Raw genomic sequence first — 26137 nt, 5'->3', positions numbered from 1 at the left:
ATATTTATTTTTCTGCTTTAAAAAATACTCCAGGGTTTGACTTAGACCGGGATTTAATACTTTAGGGTACAACGACAGGGATTTGTAGTTGAGGGTTCATTTCGCCAAGCATCTACGAATTCAGGGTTTAAAATAGACTTTTTCCTAAAACAAACCATTTGAGTGGACAGAGATTTGGTGCACATGGGCACCAGTGATCTCGTTTTTTTTAAAAAAATAAAAATAATAGTTTTGAGTTGTAAAAAATTCTGGAAAAAATCCACACATAGTCAATGATGTATCCCACAAATGGGCAAAAAATCAATTGCAAATACTTAATATTTTGAGCTACACAAAAATGACAAATTATAGATCCGAGTAGTCATTTTCAAATCTCCAAAACATATCAGAATTTGTTATTTTTGTCCAGGTCAAAATAAAAAGAAATTCGGATTGGGATTTTCCATGATTGTGGGATGTATCAATGGTAATCTACAGAATTATTTTCATGATTTTCCAAGAGATGACCCGAGTCTTGCCCGGTGAATTGCGGGCATGTGCTGCTCCCTGCAACCAAAGTACGGTATCTCTGCCTCTGCGGACGGGACCCAGTCCAAAGCCCGAACCCTGTCAGTCGGTCCCACACCCGAGCGGTACTATCCCGTATCACGGGTCGCGCTCGCACCACGCGAGCTCGTCCATCTCTCTCCGATACTCACTTTCCCCACCCACCACGCCTTCAATTCCCAGAATCAAACAAAACAAAAATCTTGCCGCAGCAGCCTTCAATGAAGCGGCCACTAGTACGCTACGCCCCCGAATCCCGGTGCTCCCGGTCACCCATCCCCCGTCACGTCCCTGACATGCGGGCCACGGCCACACCTTTCCTACCGGGTACGACCACGCGCCCGTGCGTAAAGTTGCCGGATATCCGAGCGCGCCCCCGGATAGACGACAAGCCCACCTCCGAGGGGACGCTGCCACGCGTGCGTACCGTACGCTGGCAGGTGGGCCCGCCCATGTGGGGTTTGCGTTGCGTGTGGGAGAAATGGGTCCGTACGGTCGCGTCAGGGTCAGGGATGAGGGAACACAAGAAAGCCCTGGGCCTTCGCCACGTCGGCCCCCAGCCACGTCGACCGGTGCCCACCAATGGCACGGCCCCACGTGTCGGCGTGACGTGCCGGCGCGGGTATGCTGGGTTGGTGGGTGCGCCTCGCCCTGCCAATTATTAAAGACTCCCCTGCTACGCGAGACGCGAGAAAAAAACAAGACCCTGACTTCCCTAGTACTCCCTACTCTCCCTTTTCCCCCACGGAGAAAAAAAGAAAAACAGGCGAAAGCTGTTCGTCTTTCAGGCGTGCAGCAGAGGGGAAGGGAGCAGACCAAGGAAGGCGCAGAGGGAGACGGATAGAGACGAGCCGGAGCTCGCGCGCCGCCACCGCCGCCCGCCCGCGCGCGCCGCCGATCAAGCCCCCCGCCGTGAGTCCCCCGCACCGCTCCCCGTCCCCGATCGCCGCCCCGCTAGCTAGGGCTTCCGCGCCGCCGCCGCAATGTGGGGGTTTCTCTACGGGGGTTTTTTCCGCCCGAATCGGCGCCGTTTCTCGGCCTACCCGCCCGTCTCCGGGCGCCGGGGTTACTGTTTCCAAGCGCCTCGTGCGGGGGATTTTCTAGGGCTTGGGGTTTCGCCGAGGTTTTGGGCTCTAATTTTGGGGGGGAATTTTTCGCCCGTTTTGGCAGCCGCGGACGCCGGAACCGCCCGATTCTCGCGATTGCTCGGCGGGGGTTTCGATCGCGGCGAAATGTGCCATGCGTGGGCCGCGGTTTCGGGCGGTTATTTCATCGTCTGCCGCTACTACTGTCGCGGCTCGCGTCTACTGAAACAAAAGTGCCTGCATGTCTAACTTGTTCGAAGCTAATCCCGCATGGATTCGCGTTACCCGCAGTTTAACTTCCCCGTACTTCAGTTTGTGCGAGGTTTGGAACTCTGGGGTTGGGGTTTTAGGGCAGTGATGATGAGGATCAATGATGAGGCCGTGCTATTAATTTGTACCTAGGGGATGATAGCGACTTGCTTAAGTATCATTATCATATTGACATGGGTCCCGTTTTTTATTATTTTCGAAGGTGCATTGTTGTGTGGTGGTCAAGGGCCTAATAGGCTTTAGATTTCTGATTTAGGCGTGGTTTTCCTGCATGCACCTTCAGGAGTTTGGGATTTGCCATGTAGACCCCCTAAATTGCTGTCATTAGATTAGCCTAATCAAGTGTTTGCCTGGACAACTTCTACCTGATGGGGGAGTTGACATATCTTATGAATTGGTAGAGTGAAGGCGCAAGTAATTCGCAACCTGTTGGTTGAACTCTACTTACCAACAACACATTTGGAACACACTTTTGGCAACGTTTTCTAGATGCATGGTGATTATGTAGCTTGATTCATCTTGACTTTTGGACCCAGAGTTTACAAAATGCAACCAGGAGCGTATGCCACTCTTGCCAATGATTTCACCAACTGTTATTTCCCCCCAGTTAAACATAGCAAGGATATCTAGCAGAAACCTGATAGTCTTGATTTTTGTCTGCTCGATAAGATCTATACCTTGTAGTAACGTTCTGATTTACATTACATGTTTTGTTACTTTATTGTTAACCAAGTTCCGTTTCACTATTCCAGTTCTCCTATCGCCTTACGTGTTGGCTCGGGATAACATGAGTACCCAAGCTAAAGACAAATGTCCACTTTGCTTGGAGACGATGGATTTGACAGATAAACATCTGAAACCTTGTAAATGTGGATACGAGGTAAGCAAAAGCCTATCGCTTCGCTTGTGAATCAAGTTTGAATGTTTGGCTTTATCTGATTCTACCGCGGTACTTTTTCTTTTCTGATTTCACGCTGTATCTTTGGTCTATGGAATGCCTTGAAACCATGAAAGACGTCAGCTCTTGTTCTTAAATCTCATCTGCTTGAAGACTATTTTGTCTATATGTATTATATTGTGAAATTGAGCAAAAATATCTGTGCTGGCATCTCTGTGAAGGGTCTTAAGGATTTCTTTTAAACCAAAGGCCAGTAGAATTCAGCATGCGTCATATAGTAACCTTTTCTTTTTGCTACTACAGTATGTTTTAGAAATTTAATATCAGTTCTAGTAATATGAGTATGAATTGAATTATTCAAAGTTTTTTCCAGTCCGTTTAAGCTAACAGGACTATTAGTTTGGTACCTATAAACCTCCCAAACATGTGTCCTTGGCTTCTTGCTAAGTGCCAAGAGATGAATACTGCAAGCAACATCTAGTATCCGGGTTGCGTCTGCTCTTTGATGCCAGCTAATGCTATTATAATATTGTACTCCCTCCGTCCCAAAATAAGTGACTTAACTTTGTCTAGATATGGACGTATCTAGACATATGTTAGTTACATCTGTATCTAGATAAAGTTGAGTCACTTATTTTGGGACGGCGGGAATAATGGATTTCATATAGTTTTTTTCTATTACTTATGTAAATTAAATGCTTGCTCTGCTGCTTACACATCTTGCTGTGTTCATTCGTTGTACTTCTTATATTGTTCCTCATTTTATAAGTGGGCACATGATGAACAATTCAAATCGTGACTTTTCTTGTGGACTTGTGTATCAATCAAATCGGTATATTTATAATCTATATTTTGGTAGATATGTCTCTGGTGCTGGCATCATATAATGGAAATGGACCAGAAGGATGAATGTGGTGGGAGGTGCCCTGGATGCCGTTCAATCTACAACAAGGATAGGATTTTGGAGACGAGCACCAGCAACCAAATGCATGTGTTTTATGACTTTGTCTCTAATATGCCCTGTTATCGTATTAATTAAGTCTCCTACTGTTTTCCCTTTTTGTTCATTTTATATTTCATAAGATTCTATTTTAGGATACTTTCTATCCAAATAATGTGGTAACTATTGTGTGACTTAGTTTTTGGTTTTACATTTGCAGATTAAAGGAACTTTGTGCTGACAAATCAAATTTGCAACAAGAACAAACGAAGCTTCAAAAGCAGAAGCCAGTGAAGAGTCAGACAAGAGTTGTAGAAGAACCAATAGATCCAAATGTTCGTGTGATTCAAAGGAAGCTTGTGTATATAATCGGGATGCCTTCTGAGCTTGCCAGTGAGAAGGCAAATGTTCTATAACTAATAATTGTCATTGTTTAGTATCTTGACTTATCTTAGACGTTTGCTGTAATGCATATGAAAAAACTAATTATTCACTATTCACAGGTGCTAAGGCAAAAGAGTTTTCTTGGACAATATGGAAAAATAGAAAACATCATTATCGACAACATTGGAGCTAACCAACAGCTTCCTGACTCTGGCCGTGTGTAAGTTTTTTTTTGTTTAAATAGCAGTTTCAAATGTAAAATGTATAGCCTTAGCACTGGGAAGTGGAAATTAGTCAAATAACAACCACTCAATGAATATGTAGCATTCATGGCTATGGGGTCAGATCTAGGCAGAACCAGTAAAAGCCTCAGACACATTTCAGAAAAGGCAAAGTGTGCATGAAATATTCAACTTCATATGGGTTTAACCTGTCTCTGACCTTGTAATAACATAGGCAATCCATCATTTTTTATGCCACCAAAATATGATCTGACCTCAGATAGCTTTGGTCACTGTTTTAATGATAATCCAATACCACCAATGACCCTGACCACCCAAATAAAAATGCACAATGGCTTCTGTTACATTTAGTCAATATGCTTATTTTCAGCTCCTCAGATGTGTTTTTATCTTTATGTCAGTCGATATGTTGTTCTGGCTTTCGTGTAATTATCTGCTTGTCTCCCTACAGATATGTCACATTTTCGAGAGAAGAGGAAGCTGTATTGTGCATAGAGTCGGTCAATGGTTACATCTTGGACGGCAGACCTTTAAAGTAACTTTTGTCAATAAGTACATAGGTTACACAACCCACTTTCTGTTTTATGCAGCTTATGTCTTACCTTTTTATATGTTGATCATGTAGAGCAACCTTTGGTGTTACAAGATATTGTCATATATGGCTAAGCAATAAGGTGTGTGCATTACATATTAAACCATTATCTTCAGCCGCCTGCAACTACTGACTTCTTCCTTTTCTGTTATAATTTCACCGTGTCTTACCTCAGGTTTGCCAAAAGCCAAACTGTTCATATGTGCACTATAAAGCCCTAGCAGAAGATATTTGTACCAAAGATGATGTTGGTGTCTTTTGTGCAAGGTATAAATTGCTACTGCCTTTTTAAATTGCACCTCTTGAGTATAATTTAGTACTGTATTTGTCAATCTTGCTTATGTACGGTATTTTTAATTGCAAATGCAAACCTACACTTTAAATTTATGGATCTTATTATATATAAAGGGTAATATGATCCGGCCATCGTGGCACATTTCTTGGGTATCCTTTTTTTTGTGCAAAGGTCTGAGGCATTTTATTTTAACATCAGAGCATGGTTTGCAATCATCATAGACAAGCTGCATTACAAAATCCAGTTATGAACACATTCATAGTGATGAGTAGACGTCGCTCATGGTATAATAAGCTCACGTGTGCTCTGATGATGTGCTCTATGAACTACATTTGCCATTTTGAATTTCATGGAAAAAACTTCTGCAAGGCAAACATGTTACAAGACCAATATTGCTCCCTCGCTCTCAAAAGAAGCACATGCTGCGATTCCTCTGATGTTTTTATTATTGAGAACTCAGCATATGTTCTGAGCTGCTTCTGGTTGTAATTTGTCCTCCTAACTTTCTTTTCCTGTCTTTCCGCATACAGTTAATACTGTTCTGTTGCTTTGTATAATTCTTCGATTTTACCATGTGGCTTTTGTACTACCTCATTTATGAGTTATCTTAATTGGTTGCAGCACCTTTTGAATCATATTGCCCACTATCTGGATTATTCAGGCTGTTTCTTATCTATGCTTTATCACCAGTCACTGCCAGCACATATATATTTGAAGAAAGTTTTGCATTTTAATCATTAAATTAATTATCTTACCCTTTTTTCTGCCCGTCTCTCAAGCTTGAGACTTCCACATCCACTTTTACTTTAAACATAGATATATATTACTCATTAACATTTTCATAGTCAAAGAAAATTATAGCTTACTTTCGCTCTCAAAATTTGATACATTGTCAAAAGAACGTTTTAAATTTTCTTTTATTTTCTTTTCTGAGATAAGGCTTCAGCATTTGTTGGGAATGAATATGACGGGTCCCCAACAGCGTTCAGGAAGTACTTTACCTTCTCCAGGTGGCTGGAATTCAAAAACTACCATTTGTACTGGGAACTCCAAAGATAAAGTAAGAACTTTGACTTTGTCTGAACAAATGTTCTATGGGATATGCTTTTCAATGCCATTACTCCCTTAGTCCCTCTGTCCACATTTACATGGCGTCCTTGTTTTGAGTGTTTCAACTTTAACCATCAATCTGACCAATAATTTATTAGAATTGTGTCTTAAAAATTATACCATTAGAAACTTTATTATTCAAATGAGAATTCAATGGTATAACTTTTGTACCATGTAACCCATGTTTTATTGGTCAAATTAATGGTCAAACTTGAACCTTGGAATACGTGCGAGCCATGCAAATGTGGATCGAGAAAGTATTTTGTATTTTTTCTGCAATTGAAAATTCCTGCGTGGTATGTGCTAATTGTTGTACATCATTGACTCATTGTACTGGTTGTGTTTCTTGCATCTGAAGATTTGCATCAATGACGGAGTAGTACCCAGGGACGTCAACAAGAATACTGGTACACTGACAGCAGCAATTCTACGGTAATATGTTTTGTTTGCTGTGTCCTGATTGCTGATCCCTACTGCTTAGTAACTTATGCTGATGGTCATCCTTCCATCCTTTAACAGGGATTCAGTTCGTCCTTCTTGCAAGCCGCCATCCATTGTAAATGCAGCTCCTCATCGGCTGAATAACCATGAGAGTGTTCCTAGTCAGCAAAAGAAGGTTTGCTCTAAATCTCCAGAATTACCACAACTTGGACCAAAGGGCCGACCCGATGAGCAGTTGGCTTCCAGTGATGATAAATCCCAAGCATCTGCACATTTAGGAGTTTCAGATTCGAAGCAAATGGCCTCAGCAGTAAATGGAACAGCTGAAACTTCATGGAAAAAACCACATTATGCTAATATAGTTTCACAAGGATCTAGCGCACCGAGTCGCCGCTTTACTGTACTCACTAGGGAGTCAACATCTACTGATACAAGATCTAAAGCCACAGGACAAGAAGGTATTTGGGTTTCTAAGAAACTTGAATTGCTAAAAGATGTACACAATGATAGAATTCCTAGATCCCAGAATTTAAAGGTAGCTTCCCAGATACCAGAGGAACCTCTCCAGAGGTTAATTAACCAGCTGTCCTCAGTCGTTGTTAAGTCTCATACTGAAGCAGAGAAAAAGAGTGCACACTCACATATCAAGGATACTCCAGCTCAAGGAAAAGACATGCAGCTTTCTGTGAACACTGCAGCATCCAGTGCAACTGTATTGGAGAGTATCAGTCCTACTGTGCTCAGTAGTAATCTTTCAACTTCTGATGCCAAGACACAGACATCAGTTGGGACATATAAGCTTCCAAATTCACACAGAAAGTTGGCATCTGAGAGTGAACCTCAGATCTTACATCAACAAAAGGCGTCTGTTTCAGATAAAGATGTAGCAAGTGTAAGTGACTGCCGAAGCATTCTCAGTAATCAAGCTGTGTGTAGTGATGGCAAACATCAAACTTCAGCACAAGGAGGGGATCACAGCTCGTGCTCTGGGAAAATGACTATGTCAGGAGATCAAACTTCATCTGAACAGGCAGAGAGCATTCGGTTAACAAGACCAGTCAGTGTCCTTTCTTCCACTGATATATTGGCCAAGGATAGCAAGGGAAGAAAAAGCTTAGTTTGTCCTCCTGGATTTAAGGTTCTTCACAAGTCATCTGATTCGGGCAATTCTGTATCAATGAGCTCCTCAACTTGCTCTGCGCTGTGCTCTACATCTGATGCCCCGGTACAAGAGTCATGCTCAGTTACAGACCAACCAGACATAATTAGCTGGGTCTCGGAGTGCCTGGATGATGGTGGTGATACCAGACAAAGCAATAGTGTGAGCATACCTTCCACACTCAGTCCCACTGATACCATCTGGAGACCCACACAGCTTCCTGGCCCCAGTTTTGGTGCATCAAATAACTGTATATTACCACCCTACCCTGGTGGCATGTTGCAGTGCATGAGTGGGGATCAAAACCCCATGATATGCTGCTGCACTTTTCCGTCCGTACCAAATCAGATGCCTGAATATTGGAATGGAGGTGCCAGTAGCTACATGGCCCCTGGTGGGTATAATACGTTCTACCAAAACACGGCATCAGGCATGAGAACTGGTATGGTAGGCACATTGCTCCAACAGCCGTCGCCTCCAGGCCTCTACACTGACTGGACTAATGGAAGCGCAGATTCAGGCTTGAATAGTGCACAGGTTGGCCATCCATACTCAGTGTACTACTCCCTCTTCTGATTACAGGCCTGTCTTGCAACCTTAACAATACAGAGGTACAAGTGACCTGCATACATGCTAACCTAGCTGGCAAAATTGCGGATGGTGGCGACGTGGGTGTCGAAAATGCAGTGGTTGTGCTGAAGCTTGTAAAGATTGAACATGGAACTTCATGTAAAACGATTGTGTTGGATGACCCCTGGTATTGTAGTCGTGTAGTACTACCGGTGTTTTTCTGCCGTTCTGTGATGACCTGTGTGTGGCTTGGTCTTTGTCATCATATCGGGTATATCTTTCCGGTTGTTCGATATGATGATAGACATAGCAGAAATGCAGAATGCCAGGACGCTATGACACGATTCACCATCTTATCCAACCTAGCAACTCGTCAACTGTGCCATGACTTGTCCTGGAAATCCTCCATCACTAAAAGCGTATGTCAGCCCATCAGGCTGCTATATCTCTTGCCTTTTTCTGCAACCTTTTCTTTATCAGAATATGCTTCTTACGATCAATGATGGCCATCCTGTGATGGAATTTATTCCTCCCAAGCAGAGGCTGTGAGCCGTTCCTTTCACGACAGCGAGCACCAATTTCGTAGCTGCGAACTCTCGAACCTTTATTAACAATCTAGATTCTACTAGTACTATCTGTTAGTCAACCAGACCTGTGGCACGGATGATCACCATGACTTTTAGCAGCTTAGTTGCTTGCAACAGAGAGCACACAGTTGGCGAGTATTCCTTCATTGCAATGCAATTATGACGCGGAAAATGCACAAGTACCATATCAATAGTACCAGTAATCCATTGATGTCTAGTACCAAAGTTGGTACCACACCTAGTGCAGTCACTTCATCATTCAGTCGCCGAATCAACAGGAAATGTACCACGCGCTGATCTGAACAGCACTTTACTACTCTTGTACTGGAAATTCCAGAACGCAGAGGTCTTGTACTGTAGAATGGGTACTTCATTGCGAGTCTTGAAAATTTCAGGTACAGGTCTTATAAACCAAGCGAACGTACATTACATAATATGGGCCATATTGCTTCCAATGCAAACAAACAGTTCCATGAATTGTTTTGCCACAAAATAGTTCGATTCGAACACACATACTCGCTCTATTTCATATTAGACATATACGTTTAACTTTAACCAAATTTTACATGCGAAGTAATATGAAACAGAGGGAGTATAAACAACATCTTTCTGCGTCGGTCGGCCCCCACCTACCGATCTGCGTTTACTAATTGACCAAACGGAAAGCTTGTGGAGCGCTTCTCTCTTCTCGCGCGCGTGCCTTTGCATGATGCATGGGCAGGACGGGGAGGATTAGAGGCTTCACACTCAAAGCTGTTGCCTTCTTTTCCTTCAAAGTTGCCCCTATTTTGTTTTTTACACTTTTTTCCACTAATTTGTGTGCTCGAGTCGTCTAGTTTCACGCGTTTGGATATAGAAGAAGAAAAAAAGGACAGGAACAGATGAATTCCCTAGAGATTACAAGAGCGATGACTCGATCCACCTTGACCACTTCAAAGTCCAAACACTAGTTCTTGATTCCTTCGGCGAAGGCAGTATGCAAGTCGAGTCATCCAAGTTTACTGACCGGAGAACCGATCTGTCATATATTATACTGCTAGAGCTAGATGACACCAAACCGATAGTACTATATTAACTTTTAATTCGAAAGATATTCTGCATTCGACTTTACCTAATTAATCAATCTACACTGTAGCCATATTGTGGATGCGTCATATGGTTGCTCCTGAGTATACTTCGGATTAGACGGCTAGGGTACTCTGTCTTTCTTCTTTCTCAGCGAAATAGAGTAATCCCCTTTTCCCTTTATCTATGATGCAAGATGTTTAGGTGGGCGTTTAAAAAAGTAAACCGGGTTCTGTATAACTAGGCACTAAGCATCCACCTAACTAGCCACCTCTCATGTACAAATAAGCACTAGTGTTTAAGAAAAAAAAGCCTGGTTTATTTTCATAAACACCTTGCTAAGCACCTTGCATTGTACATGGTCTAACACATCAGATTTGAGTTTACCATCTTTCTTTTCGTGATGTATGTTGGTTGATTTCGATGGACTAGTTTTTTTTTTTCCGATAAAGGAAATATATTAATATTTTTTCTGATAAAGGAAATATATTAATATCAAGAAGATACCAATTACACCTAGCTTGTGCAACTACGCACTACCCTAATGGTAATAACTAATACGGATGCACCCAACCAAAGAATAAAAAATAAAATTAAGAAAAAAAGTCCCTCTACGGTGTTCCAGATCTAGCAGCAACAATACATCCACCACTAAGATAACACCTGAATTTCAGGCTCTCCAAAAGCGACGCCTCCAAGAAGGGAAACAGTGCACAACCATCGTCGTTGCCCGATCAAAAGATCTTAGCTTTTCACCGTGAAGATAGTCATCGCTCTCAAACAATGCCTTCAACAAGGTTATTGCCAGACACAACCAATTAAAGGCAGACCTTGAATTTTCACCCTTAAAGGTAAGACTCTGAACTTCGCCTGTGTTGTCGCCTCACTTGCATACTGGTGCTGCGAGAACCAGAACACCAAGCAAGTCCCTCAACATCACAGAGACCCGATGACAAGGGATTAACTTATCAATGCCTACAAATTGTAGACTAGGGTTTTAGTTGGAAGTAGAGGGCAAGTAGATCTCGAAGGTTTCAGCCGAAAAGTACTCGACGATGTGAAAACTAGGGTTGCGTAAAACAATGAATCGATCCTCTCTTTGTCCCTCGACTCCCCCTTATATAGGAGGCGGAGCCGAGGGATTCGTAATGCACAAGTTACAGAGTCCGGGAGGGTTTCCAACCGTCCCGCAAGATTACAAGTAGTACTTCCTAATACAACTCTAGTTTTTCTTAATAATAACTTGGGCTTCCGAATCCTCTTATTCTTCGAGTTATGGGCCTTCAGTAAACCCCAGGTACCATCTTTGGCAGGCCTATTGGGGATGCCTATGTCAGTAGCCCCCGAGATTTTGCTTGAATTGAAGAATCAGGGAAAATCTCCAACTTTAATCATTCAATAACTCTATCGAATTTATCACATATCTTTGGATATGCAATTATATATTGTACAGGGATGATGGTAGTTGGGGCTAGTTCATCTGACGGATCAGGTACTAGTTAACGGCTCTAGTGGCAATCCACAAAAACCTACTTCAAGATCACGTCCCTGGACATGATCTCGGGATACTGGTGTAAACTTCGACAGGTGCCGCTTAAGGTCTTACCATTCTGTCGAGTCCCAGTTATATTTTATCGGGTACCTAACGCGTCCGTTCGGATTTTTCTTCGTATCTATTGATACGGAAAAAAGTAGCAAACCGACGTCAGAGACGGTGCCACGCCGCTCAGAACGGATCTGGGGTCTTACCTACGCAAAGTTTTGTGGCATTCAGAGATTATTCGCAACTTTGGCGCTCTGATAATATATTGTCGAGTGCTTTTTCGGTTGTTGGAATAGCACATTTTATTGAGTCAACGGATGACTTATATTGCCTTCCCGATGGGAGTATGTGCAGAGTTATTTGTATAACTCGAAATATACTCACTTCTTCTTTTTTCTCTCTCTCTCTCTTTTTTTAATAATTTTATCGGGCACGCGAACAGCGTTCCCGATGGGAGTAGCCCCCGAGGCTACAGCCAAGGACTAGTGCTTGGTTGTAGGCTCAACACTTTAATGTATCATGTCGCTATATTGTCATTCCTTCTCGAACTTTTCATATCTATCGGGTGCGCGACCAGCGCTCCCGATGGGAGTAGCCCCCGAGGCTATGAACAAATGCTTGCATTTGGTCATAGGCTCCCGCCATTTCTATTTTGTCATACTCTTTTTTTTAAAGTAGCCCCCGAGCATTTGAGCAAAAACTTGTATTTGATCAAAGGCTTCTTGAAATTATCAATAGTCTTTGTCTGCCGCCAATTTCATGAATCACCATAGCCGAGATTTTTCCCTTTGGCAAGGTGACATCATCACTGACGATAGCCACGACCACTGTATCGGGAAAATGCGAGTAGTGCTCTCTCTGCCTTGCGGGCCCAAAATCCTTATCAGGTTGACACGTCGTGCGAGTGGGGGACACACGTCTCCGCTTTTCCTGGCGCACGCACTGTAGCGGCTGCCCCTTTCCTTCATATTGAAATTACGTTATTACCCCTTGTCCACGTGTACATCATCCATCCCATAATTTCTCCATCCAACGGTGCATCGATTCACCGCACCCCTTCTTAAGGTCATCGTCTTCCTCCGTTCGTACTTTCGCTCACGCCGCATCTCCGCTCTCCTCTGCAAAATCCTCCCTTGCGCCCATCACTTCTTGAGCTCAACCACACTCGCGCCTTTCTCCTACACCATTGTTGATGCCACCGCGCGCGCGGCTCATCAGGCACAGCACGCTAGACTCGAAGATGGCGACGGAAGATCTGGGGAACACCGAGTGGGAGAGATCCAAAATCTCCACCCAAGACATCAACTTGCTGAAGAAGCTCGGGATCAGCAAGAAGAAGGAATCGCTGCGCTTCCCCAGCGAGGAGAGCTATCCATCTCCTCCAATCGAGTACCGGGTCAGTTTCGTTGACCACCTCATCCGCGGTCTTTCCTCCCCCCCCCCATTCACGATTTTCTGCGTGGGTTGCTCTTTGTCTATGGATTGCAACTTCACCATCTCACTCCCAACTCCATCCTGCACATCTCTATTTTTATCACTCTTTGCGAGTCTTTCCTTGGGGTCCAACCGAACTGGGCTCTCTGGAAACGCATCTTTCTTCTCCGCCGCAATGGCTCCCCCAATGTCGCCTATAACATAGGTGGCGTTGTTATCTGCGTCCGCCCTGACGTCGAATACTTCGACGTCAAATTCCCTGACTCGGTTCAAGGGTGGCGCAAAAAATGGTTGTATATCCACGAAGAAAGCCTCGACTCGGCGGAATACAACATTCCCCCTTTCGATGGTTCTGAAAAATCTGTCGCCGCCAGTCCTGGGACGCAGAGGCTACCGACGAAGAAAAAACGGCGACAGAGGATCTGATGACGCGCATCCGTGAACTTCAAAATACGCGTGGTCGAGAATTGTCGGGTGTCCAAATCACCGCATACTTCCTTAGGATTAGGGTGCAGCCTTTGCAAGCTCGCAAAAACCCCCTTTGGATATCGACAAAGATGTGGATCGCCTGTCGATAGATTTACCGGTCAAGGACTTAGAAAAACTTGTCCGGAAGATCTCGTCGCTGAGCAAGAAAGACACCGTCCCATCATCTTGCCGTGTGACACCATATAGCGCCACGAACACGCCCCCGCAGGTAATTTATTTTACCATCTGTTTGTTCATTCATTCTCTTCTTTTCTCTTTTTGTTCTGTTATTTCTTCGTCTATTATTGTTGATACAAATTCATGTCGATACTCTTTCTATCTTGTCCAGGGCCATAAAACTGCGTCGCCTCTTCCTCCCTTTCCCGAAGGTGGAGAAGTCGAAGAACGGACTGTTGTCACCGACGACAACCAGGGTACTTCTCGCCCTGAGAGTGAAGTCGCGGGTTCTCAGAAATCTGCGGCTTCCTCTGAAAAAGAAGTCAAATCTGAGGCTACCGGATCGGCACACTCTCCTCCCTCAGCTGTTTCTCCAAAGAGCAAAAGGAAAAGGGATGAAGTTGCCGATTCTGGCACCTCCAAAGCCGGCGCATCTCCTGCCGAAGAAGTTGTTCCTACTGAAGAAAGGACAACTTTCAACCCTTACTTGGATGCCCTTGTCAGCTCGTAAGTCCTTGCTTCTCTTTTTTGTTTGCTCTCGATATTTTGTCTGTGTTGTTTCTTATATTGTCGCCGTTTTATTGTAGTGGTGACGAGGATGAAAATCCACCTATTGACGCGGCTGCTCGAACGAGTACGTCGCGTACTTTAGTTGTCCTTGAAGCTCAACCTGATGGGGAGGAAACCTCGCCTCCTCAGCAAAACATCGAGCATCCAACTCCAGTTGCAAGCCCCAGTGCCCCTTCTCCAAAGAGGGCTAGGATCGAGTCGGGCAAGGAGCCTACCTTGCTAACTGGTAGTTCCACGACTCCTTTAATGGATGATGTAAGTTCTCTTCTTCTCTCTTTTTTTTATACTCTGAACATTTCATTGCTTTGGACTCCCCCTGTTTTTTGCTTGGTGCTGTCGAGCTTTTTGCTTACTATATTGATTCCTGTTTTCGATGGTCTTCTCTTCAGCCTTTGATGAAGGAATTTATCCGCCTCGGTACCCAGTTTATCGGATATCGTGATTATGCCTCCAAGCTCGAAGGTACTATTTTTTCCTGTGTCTTTTGCTGATCATACTCCTTCATTCTTTTTGTCATGATATTTTACTGTTGTTTATTTTGTCAGAGACTCTTGCGGAAGCCAACAAACGCGCTGACGCTCTTGCTGTCAAGTTAGAGCAGAGCAAAACAACTCGCAAGAAAGGTGAAACAGATGCCGTCGCTGTCGAAGATCTTCGAAAAAGACTTCATGACGCGGAAACTTCTTTGAGCGATAATATAGCCCAGCAATCTGCTCGTGAGAAAGAAATCCTCACTCGCGTGGAGTCGCAGAGTCGACGTTTTATGAGTAAGTACTCATATTTCTTCTATTTCTTCGGATCATCAAATTCTTCTTGTCTCGCTTTCCTCTGACAAGCTTCTTTTGACTCACTTAGGGAAAACGCAGCAAGATTATGGTCTGGAGAATCCTGAAGGTGATCACCTTCTCGACGCTCTTTCCCTTCTTGAGATCCACGGAGATGAGGCGCGTGAAGGTCTTGCCGATACCAGAACAGGTCTATCGCGTCTTTTTCCTTACTTCTTCCCGAAGAAGGAAGAACCCACGCTTTTTGCTGCTCTCGCCAAATGCTTCAATTCTCAAGAAGATCTTGGGCTCAAACTTCGCCAAGAAGGTTTGAAAGTTGACGTTGAAGGCACTATTGCCTTGGTCGCTGACAGCCAACAAGATGTCGACTGGGCAAGAGTTGGCGACACGAAGGAGATGGAAACCAAGAGGTGGCAATCGTTGATTAAGGCTGCCAAGCCAAATTCGAAGAAAATCCTCACCTACCTCGGATGCAAGCCAACTCCCGCTCCTAGTTCATCGAAGCCGGAGGTCAAGTAGACCACCTTGCCTTCTCTTTTGTTTTCTCTTTTGATGTTGTCGTCATAGTAGCTTTGGCGACAACTATCTCAGTAGTTCATTAGGGACCCTCCTTTTGTAATAGCCATGTAAATACTGTGAAAATCAATGGAAATCTATTTTGCTTGATGATTGATGTTGAAACTTTTCTTTTCCAGTTGATATTTGATAACTATACTTCAACTCCTCGTCCTGCCGATACTTTTCCTGCTTCCTCCTTCTCGAAGAAAACATCTGTCGATGATGAATTTATTGAAGGTTCCTCGAGTAAAGGTTCAGCACAAGACTTGAAAGAACTCCGCCAACAGCTGCAGTCTATGAAGAAGCACACACTTATAATAATGGAGCAGTCTCGAAAATCATTGCAGAGGGAAAAGGTTGCGCTTCAGCAAGCCCAGGATGCTATAGCTGTAAAAGAGGCCGCAGTTGCTGTAGCTGTCGAAGCTTCTTCACAAGAAAATTACATGCTTCAACTAATGAATGATTCCAGCTTGGATATGGCGGGTATACGTCGTTCACTTGATCGTACTTGTCTTTATTCCTGCTGTTTTTCCTTCCTCTCTGATTCCTCCACTGAAAAGAGGTTCTTTTTTGGATACTGCTACCGAAGATCAACGTGTTGAAGCTCGATCCAGTGTGCTTCTCAGACTTGCATCGGAGCATGGTTCTAATTTTTGGGTTACGCCTGAACGTACTCGCCAAATCGTCAGATTTCAAGATCGTGCAGGTCAGGTCCGCGATTTTCTCGACTTTTGCACAAGGACATTGTCCTTAGTTTACAGCGCCATGTTCCCGCGCAACAAGATGCCAGAAACCCTGCCTGCTCTGATGGATAAATTTTGGGATGCACCTCGAATCCATGGATTTGTGCGGGCCCAAATGTCTGCTGGCGCGAGATTTGCTATGATTATGATACGAATCTGCTATCCGAAGTTAAACATGAGTCGAATTGTTGCCAAGTGCCTGGCCAAGATGGCGAAGAGGAAGAGGAATATTGACAAAATCAATGATGTTGTGACCCCTGTAGCGGAAGACATGATGGATGAATTGCTTCGGATGGATGCTGAGTTCTTCGTGAAGGGTAGCTATGCTGAACATAGTACTCGTACTGCCAATAATGAGCGATAAACCATAGATAACATACTAGGCGGCCATTGAAATATTTTCCTTTCTCTTGTCGATTTTTCTCAATAGTTGCATCTTGTATGTTGTAAACATGGTCTATATTGTAAAATCACTGGATATACTGTTCTTATTTTTTGTCAATCCCCCGAGTGTTTCGGTGGTGATTTTCTTTATTTGTATATGCGAGGTTGAACCAAGGCAAAATAAATTATATTGAGTATACTATATTTGCGGGTATTAGCCCCCGAGCCTTTTTTGTTGGTCACTATTTTGTATTTTTATTTATTTTGCGAGGTGCTTTGCACCAAGGGGAAATATTTTCGTGATGTATATATATATTGTAACTTCTGGACGTGAACCCCCGAGCCTGTCAAAGAAAAAGATATATATCTCCACTATCTTTATTATATTGCAGCACCGCGAGTCCGCCTCATTAAAAACCTTTTTCAGCCCCACTCGGTGCCCTGAAAAAGGAAAAGAGTGCGTCTGAAAACTCGCGGGCGTTTCAGTACATTATATTTTTACAAGGAGGACTATATTTCGTCTCTAGGCGTAAAAACGCCTGAGTTGCGCCACGTTCCAAGGATTTGGCTCTGCGACTCCTGTCTTCTTGTCCTTTATCCTGTATGCTCCTCCTTCGATTACTTCTGTGACGATTTAAGGACCAAGCCACGACGACTCGAGTTTTTCATGGCTTGTTTGTCTGAGCCGAAGAACTAAGTCTCCTACCTGAAAGGATCTTGGCCTCAATCGTCGACTGTGATAGTTTTTCAGATCTTGCTGGTACTTAGCTACCCGCGATAACACTTCGTCTCGAGCTTCATCAAGTGCATCGACATCATCTTCCAATGCTCTCCTTGATGCCTCTTCGTCATATTCCGTTACTCTCGGAGAATCATGCTCTATTTCTATAGGCAGTACTGCTTCAGCTCCATGGACCAGGAAAAACGGAGTTTCCTGTGTCGCTGTATTTGGTGTTGTTCGAATACTCCACAACACACTAGGTAACTCCTCAGGCCAAGTATGTCGAGCTTTTTCCAATGGTGCTAGCAGACGCTTCTTGATACCATTGCAGATGATACCATTGGCTTTCTCGACTTGACCAATGGTCTGCGGGTGCGCAACTGATGCAAAGTGTAGTTTGATGCCTACCTTTGCACAATATGCTTTGAATTCCTTGGATGTAAAATTGCTACCATTGTCCGTGACGATGCTATGAGGTACTCCAAACCGAAAGACAATGCTTTTCACGAACTTGACTGCAGATGCTCCGTCTGGTGAATTTATCGGCTTTGCTTCTATCCACTTCGTGAATTTGTCGACGGCGACGAGCATATACTCGTATCCTCCTGGCGAAGCTTTATGTAATTTTCCCACCATGTCGAGACCCCAATGAGCAAAGGGCCAAGACAATGGTATTGGCATCAATTCTGCTGCCGGAGAGTGAGGTTTTGCAGCAAATCTCTGGCACGCGTCGCAAGTTCGCACTATCTCCTTTGCATCCTCGATTGCTGTCAACCAATAAAATCCTGCTCTGAAAACCATGGCTGCGATAGCTCGACTGCTTGCATGATGACCACATATTCCCTCGTGTACGTCCTTCAGAATTATCATTCCTTCTTCGGGTGTGACACACCTTTGTAACACACCCGAAATACTTCGCTTGTACAACTCCCCTTTAACCACAGTAAAGGCTTTAGATCGTCTAATAACTCGCCTTGCTTCAACTGGGTCGTCAGGTATTTCTTTCCTTAGGATGTATGATATATACGCTTGCATCCATGGAATCTGCACCATCATTACTAGGTCCTGTTCCTCTTCTTCTTCCAGTGCTACTTTCGTATCCCCCGAGGGTTTCTCATCCTTCTCCTTCTTCTTTGGTTTCTTCGATTTTGTAGATCTCTCTGCTATCTCCTCCCAGAACACGCCTGGCGGAATCGCGAGACACTGCGACCCGATGTTTGCAAGAACATCGGCTTCATCATTGCTTAGCCTGCTGATGTGATTTACCTCGCATCCATCAAATAGCTTATCCAGCTCGTTATATACTTCGTTGTATGCTATCATACTTTCATTGACTGCATCACATTGATTCATGACCTGCTGAGCCACCAATTGTGAGTCGCCAAAGATTTTTAGTCGGGTTGCGCCGCAAGCCTTCGCCATCTTCATCCCGTGTATGAGAGCTTCGTATTCTGCCTCATTGTTAGACGCGTTTGGAAACGACATCCGTAAGACATACTTTAATTTGTCGCCTTCAGGTGATATTAGTATCACGCCTGCTCCAGCTCCCTCTAATCTCTTGGACCCATCGAAGTTCATGGTCCAGGTTCTCGATAGATCCGGAGGTCCCGTATTTTGTAGCTCCATCCACTCTGCGATGAAGTTCGGTAGAATTTGCGAATTTATTGCTTTTCTTTTCTCGTACGTGATGTCCCGAGAGGAAAGCTCTATTCCCCAAAGGGAGACACGACCCGTAGCTTCTGGATTGATTAATATATTGGATAGAGGCGCCTCATTGACCACTATTATCGGGTGTGCCGAAAAATAGTGTCGCAATTTCCTTGCTGTTGTGAACACTCCATATGCTAGCTTCTGGTACTGCGGGTACCGCTGTTTTGAAGGTGATAATACTTCACTGATGAAATATACTGGTCTCTGTACTCCATGAAGTTTTCCTTCTTCCTCTCTTTCGACTACGAGTGCTGTGCTGACCACCTGGGGTGTGGCTGCAATGTATAATAAGAGGGGTTCCTTCTCCTTAGGCGCCACCAAGATTGGTTGTGTCGAGATTGTGCGTTTGAGATCCTCAAAAGCTCTGTCTGCTTCTTCGTTCCACTGGAATTTCTCTCCTTGCTTAATCAAAGCATAAAATGGTAACGCCTTTTCTCCCAACCTGGCGACGAATCTGCTTAAAGCTGCGACTCGCCCAGTTAATTGTTGTATTTCTTTTAACTTTGTTGGCTTCCTCATTGTTACAATAGCTTGATTTTTTTATGGATTGGCCTCGGTTCCTCTTGCTAAGACTAGGAACCCGAGAAGTTCTCCTGCAGGGACGCCGAAAGAACACTTCGTCGGGTTCAGTTTCAGGCAAAACTTGTCAAGGTTATCAAAAGTTTTCTTTAGATCCTCGATCAAAGGTGTCCCCTTTTTTGATGTTATGACGACATCGTCAATGTATACTTGTACGTTTTTTCCAATCTGTGTTGCCAAGTACTTCTGCATCATCCGCTGATATGTTGCTCCCGCGTTTTTCAGACCAAACGGCATTGTTCTGTAGCAAAACACGCCATAAGGTGTTATGAATGCTGTCTTGACTTCATCATCTTCTTTTAATATGATCTGGTTATAACCAGAGTATGCGTCCAGGAAGGAAATACGTTCACATCCTGCCGTGGAGTCGATGATTTGATCGATCCTTGGGAGGGAAAAGTGATCCTTTGGACAGTGTTTATTGAGGCACGTAAAGTCGACACACATGCGAAGGACTTTCGTGTTTTTCTTCGGGACCAGCACTGGGTTAGCTACCCACGTGGCCTTTGTATGTAGTTCTTTGATAAAACCGGCCTCTCTGAGTCGATTAATCTCTGATAGCATGGCTTTGCGGTTTGGTTCCGAAAAACGCCGCAAAGGTTGTTTGATTGGTCTCGCTATTGGATCCAAATTTAGGTGGTGCTCGGCAAGTTCCCTGGGTACTCCTGGCATGTCAGCTGGACACCATGCGAAGATTTTCCAGTGCTCACGGAGGAACTCGACGAGCGCGCTTTCCTATGCGAGGTCCATGTCTGCTGCAATGGACGTCGTTTTCTTCGGATCGGTCGGGTGAATCTGCACCTCCTTGGAATCTTTCGTAGTGTTAAAGGTTGGCTCCCTGAGAGGCCTTCCTACATCGGGTAACACGTCATAATCAGTTGTGAGCTTTGACTCCATATACTCTGCTTGCATCCCGAAAGTTTCTGACAGTCGATGAAAATCCTTGTCGCATTTATCAGCTAACGCGAAACTGCCTTTGACCGTGATTGGTCCCTTAGGGCCAGGTAACCTCCACAGCAGGTATGTATAATGTGGTACCGCCATAAACCTGGCATATGCTGGTCGTCCCAACAAAGCGTGATATTGCGATGGGAAATCCACAACTTCAAACTCCAGCCTTTCTATCCTGTAGTTTTCTCGGGTCCCAAACTGAACATCGAGATTGATCCTCCCCAACGGATAACTCGGCTTCTCTGGCGTGATTCCATGGAAACGTGTGTCAGTTGGTTTTAGATTTGCCAGGGATATGTTCATCTTCCTTAGTGTATCTGCGTACATAAGGTTCAGGCTGCTGCCTCCATCTATGAATACTCGATATACGTCGAATCCTGCGATTACCGCTGGTAAGATAAGTGCTGACTACCCTGGTCGAGGAACTTGCTGCGGGTGATCCGCAATTGTGAAACCAATGTCCTGTCCCGACCAATTTAGGTACTCAATCGTTGGTGGAGGCATCTTCCTCTGCCATGAATACTTGTCGTGAGATTACTTTCTGAGCCCTATTGGACGGCCTAGCTTTCTGAATCATCGAGACTGCTCCGTTAGAGTTAGGATCAACATATGGAGGTGGGTGTGGTGCTGCCGCTATTCTGAGCTGGTGCCGATTTTCGTCCGTAATTGCGGGAGGAGGCGGCAGGTGGATCTCACTCCTGGGCCCTTGGGGGTTTCTATTTGTTGTTTGAGCATTGGCTAGCCCTGCGACCCTTAACATTGCTTGAAAATTGCGACAGTCCTTCTGCAGATGTCCTGACTGCCTCTTCCCATTATTGTCGAGATAGAAATGCATCTGAACTGGCCCGTTCATCATATCCCCGGGTGATACAAAAGGTCTCTGAAACCTTGGCCCACTATTTTGCCTGTTATTCCGAGAATCATCTCTATTGTCGTCTCGCTGCTCGCTACTCCTTTGATAATCATCTCGACTATTTCCCCCAGTATTTCCTCGAAAACCAGCCGATATTTGGCCAGGAGCGTCATAATTTGAAAACTGCCGAGAGAATCGTCGTCTATTTTGGAAGTTTCGACTGCGGTCCTCCTCTGGTGACCTATGTCGCTTATTGTGAACAGCATCTTCTCCATCCGCCCATCTATTTGCTATCTCCATTAATGCTGATACTGTCCTTCGGTTTGTTCTCCCTAAGTCCTCGACAAAATCTCCTCGTCGAATTCCTGCCACGAACGCATCTATTGCCCTCTCGTCAGATATGTTCTCTGCCGAGTTGTTGATAAAGTTCCACCTCTGGATGTATTTCCTCATTGACTCATCATGCTTTTGTCGACATGATCTCAACTCTTCTAGTGATGCAGGTTTTTTACAGGTGGATCGGAAATTCTTGACGAACACCTCCTCAAAACTGTCCCAGCTATCGATGGAACCTGGAGGAAGCTTCTTGATCCAGGATCTTGTGGCTCCACTTAGGTGTCCTTGAATGCTCTGCATGGCTGTTGCTCTGGTTCCACCTATCAATTTCACCGTCTCGAGGTAATCGACTAGCCAATCCTCGGGGTCTTGCAGGCCATCGAATTTTTTAAAATTGTCGGGTAACTTGAATCCTGACGGGACTTGAGTTTTTCGAACTCGTCTCGTAAAGCACGGGAGTCCACACATATCTTCTTCAGCAACTTCTGGTGAATGCCGATGTTCCCTTCTATCGTGTCGCGCTCTATCCACCCTGGCCTGAGCCGCTGTATCTCTGACCCCGCTCGCTCTCGGGGGATCCTGCACTGCTACATTAGGCCGAGGACTGTTTTGCCTTGCAGCTCCTTCGGGAGGTGTACTTGCGAATGCTGCTCCCATGGCTCCACATCCTGCCATGACCATATTATACAACGCTTCCCTTGGATCTCCGGGAGGTGGTCTGGACGCTAGGATGAAAGCTTGCGTTGCCATGTACCCAGCTTCCGGTGTTTTAGGAATGATATTCCCCCTCGTGTCAATGGACATAAAAGACATGTCGAGGTTTTGAACCAAATTCTCTCTCTCTGCTTCAGGTATGTTTTGCAGTCGAGATCTTGCTCTCCTTCGAGCTTCTCTGTGACTATCTCCCGAAGTTCTTGATTGTCGGCTTAAATCTGCTCTCCGCCTGCTTGACGCGGAAGCTGCCTCCCTTCTTCTATTCAAAGCGGCTGTCTGTTTTTCTAATTCTCCGCCAACGCGAGCGAGTCTATATTGATAAGCTTGCAATTCTTCTGCCGTAGCAGTTGTAGTCATTGGTTTTGTACCGTCCATATCTCTTGCGGCTCTGTCCCATGCTTCTTGTGGGAGTTGAACCCTTAGACGCGGTGTAGGCCCGACATATTTAGTGCCTAAACCTCGCCTGAGATCGGCGGGATCGACATATGGGTTTCCCGCATCGTCGAAAGCCTCTGACGTCTCTGGTTCTGATCGGCTTGGCTCTCCGATTGCATAGATCTGATAATATTTATGAACTTTGTCGGGTTTGGTGACATCATCATTGAGATTGGTGAAGACATTTCCAACAGTAATGGATCTGTCGATGAAGTTGAAGCTGTCGATGTAGCTCGAGTCATCGCTTATATCGGAGTCCGTAGATGACTCGAAAGACATGTCGCTGAAGATCTTGGCGAGTTTTTCACTTGCCCTGGTGCTGATGAAGTGTGGCGACGAAATCTCCTCGTCGCTTGACTCGATTGACGATGCAGAGCTTGAAAAATCGGGATCGACCGCTGATAATCCCGACGAGATCGGAATTTCGAGACGATATGATCCTTCCTTCTCGACGCGGAAGTGGAACTTTCCCAACGTCATCTCCATGGGCTCCTCCAGATACGCATATGCATCCAAACGGGAGGGCGAGTGAGGAATAAAATCAACGAGACCAGTTTCGATCTGTTTACCTCTGTCCATGGCCTTGCTTGCTACCGACGAAGTCGACGATCTTGAACGTGCCATCGAGATCAGATCCTTGACACCTCTAATTCCCACATACGGCGCCAATTGACAAGGGATTAACTTATCAATGCCTACAAATTGTAGACTAGGGTTTTAGTCGGAAGTAGAGGGCAAGTAGATCTCGAAGGTTTCAGCCGAAAAGTACTCGACGATGTAAAAACTAGGGTTGCGTAAAATAATGAATCGGTCCTCTCTTTGTCCCTCGACTCCCCCTTATATAGGAGGCGGAGCCGAGGGATTCGTAATGCACAAGTTACAGAGTCCGGGAGGGTTTCCAACCCGTCCCGCAAGATTACAAGTAGTACTTCCTAATACAACTCTAGCTTTCCTTAATAATAACTTGGGCTTCCGAATCCTCTTATTCTTCGAGTTATGGGCCTTCAGTAAACCCCGGGTACCATCTTTGGCAGGCCCATTGGGGATGCCTATGTCACCTGAACCTCCATTGCTAGTCATCCAATTCGGCCTTCATGATATTCTCTGCCTCTGATTTTCACCATGATCAGAATGTCATCTGATGGCAACATAGAACAGAGCTTCGCGCCGCTTCCTCCAAAGCCAAACAACCGGCATAAAAGCATGGGTGCGCGCGACCGAATACCACCCGATCCAGCAAACTCTAGATGCACTATTCCATTCGCTGGTGGAGCCTTCCGGAACTCATCACTCCGGCTAGATGAAGAAAGATCGGCATCCGGAAGGTCTTTATCTTCGCGAAAGAAGAACCCTAGGACAACCACCTTTATTGGGCATATCTGCCGGCCCCCACGCCGCCGCCCGCCGGTCGACCTCATCGGCGGAAGAGGAGGCCGCCACCAACCACAGACCCGTCGACGAGTCGTCCGCCGCCACCCCTAACCTCGAAGTAGGCCACCAACGTGAGCCACCGGGAGGGAGAGGTATAGCGGACCGACCGATCACCACCAGGCACGGCCACGCCGCCGAAGACACCGGATCTGCAGCCGTTGGGGTCACCCCCGCCGCCAGCATCGCCGAAGATCACCCGGCCGCCGCAACCTTCGTCAAGGCAGCTAAGCACGATGTGCCGCAGCTCCACCGACCGAGGCCGCCGCCCCGGATCCCACCCAGGACCACACCCCGCCGATCCCCGATCAGCCCCACTACCGGGCGGCGACCGCCGACATCAATCCCGCGCCTCCTCCAGGAGCGAGACGCGAGAGGGAGCTTGCCGCTGCCCAGAGCACCACAGGCTTCGCCCGCGCGCGTGCTGGCGACGGCAGGGAGGAGGAGGGCCGAAGAGGGGGGAGGCGGCAGCGGTTTAGGGTTTCCGCCCGATCCGCCCTAACGCGGGGGCCTTTAGCTGCTCGTCGGTTTTGATGGACTAATACTCCTACAATAGATGTGTCATGTGTCTACAGTTTTCAATTTCGTTGATAAGTCTCTGATAATGAGGGTTAAGCAAGCTCACATTCTTGGCAGGAAACACTAAATAACAACTCCGACGAGGACGACGATGAGGAAGAGTTGGCTCCGCGGTCGCCATTGGCCGGCCCGGTGCAAGTTGAGCAAGTGGCTGCGGAGCCCTGCGTCGGCCTTGCTTCTGTTGACGCTCTTGGTGACGACGATGACTGGGTGCAGGTGGGTCGTGGCGGCCGCCCTTGTCGTGGATCATCACCTTTGCTTCAAAAGGAGGGCCTCGAGCGCAGCCTCGCCTTCAAGCGTTGGGCTCGGGGGAGATGCTTTCGGTGCCTCGAGCGTGACCACCAGGTTAGCTCATGTCGTGCGCCGTTCAGATGCATCCGTTGTCATCGCCCTGGTCATCGGGAGCGTTTCTGTCGTGCGCGGTTTCCCGCCGCTCGTTCTTGCTCTCCGGACGGTCGTGCACGTTCTCCGGATGCACGTGCTCCTTGTCAGCGGCGCCGCTCTCCGCTCGCACAGCCACGTCGCCCATCGGCGTCCCGGAGTTGGGCTGAGGTGGTGTGCCACTCGTCGTCTCCTGCAACAACGCCGCATGTAACATCGCCGCCAAGGCCCTCTCCAAGGCGTTGCGACGAGTTCAGCGGCAACGCCTGTTTCGACTCTCACCTTCAGTGCCAGTTTGCATTGTTGCGCTTGGAGCTCGTCCAGTTGGTTGCTAACCGAGTCGAGGAGGCGTCTCGCCCCCTTCGTGAAGAGGTGGCAAGTCTCAAGCTGTTGTTGGCACGTGTTGGTGTTTCTTTGGAGCCGACGGAGGCATGCTCTTCTGGTGGGCAGGACCTCGCCATCATGCAGGCTTCATTTCCGCTTAGCTCCGCGGAGCAAAAGTCATCAGTGGTTGAGGTCACACCAGAGCTGCATGAGTTCTGTGTGGATTCATCTGTGGTGCCTGAGCTCCTGAAGTTGGGCGGTGATGAGGTTGTGCCTCCTT

The 26137-nt window shown here is 45.9% G+C and overlaps 1 protein-coding gene across 1 annotated transcript; it reads left to right on the top strand.

Moving 5' to 3' along the window:
* The first annotated feature begins 2682 nt into the window (after positions 1-2682).
* Positions 2683-8754, top strand: LOC124665415. The gene is made up of 10 exons (XM_047202828.1): positions 2683-2781; positions 3659-3786; positions 3960-4140; positions 4243-4343; positions 4817-4900; positions 4991-5039; positions 5133-5224; positions 6192-6312; positions 6721-6794; positions 6882-8754. The coding sequence occupies exons 1-10, from the start codon at positions 2689-2691 to the stop codon at positions 8536-8538; spliced, it is 2580 nt and encodes an 859-aa protein (XP_047058784.1). The 5' UTR covers positions 2683-2688; the 3' UTR covers positions 8539-8754.
* The last annotated feature ends 17383 nt before the right edge of the window (positions 8755-26137 follow it).

Source organism: Lolium rigidum, chromosome 6, assembly GCF_022539505.1.
Source record: "Lolium rigidum isolate FL_2022 chromosome 6, APGP_CSIRO_Lrig_0.1, whole genome shotgun sequence".
Lineage (NCBI taxonomy): Eukaryota > Viridiplantae > Streptophyta > Magnoliopsida > Poales > Poaceae > Lolium > Lolium rigidum.
Note: the sequence above shows the minus strand (reverse complement) of the source record. Positions and strands in the feature narration are given on the sequence as shown.

Coding starts and splice junctions, on each gene's coding strand:
- LOC124665415 (XM_047202828.1), top strand. CDS start 2,689: ATGAGTACCCAAGCTAAAGACAAATGTCCACTTTGCTTGGAGACGATG. Junction 4,141..4,242: donor CTGAGCTTGCCAGTGAGAAG/GCAAATGTTCTA, acceptor CACTATTCACAG/GTGCTAAGGCAAAAGAGTTT. Junction 4,901..4,990: donor TTGGACGGCAGACCTTTAAA/GTAACTTTTGTC, acceptor TTGATCATGTAG/AGCAACCTTTGGTGTTACAA.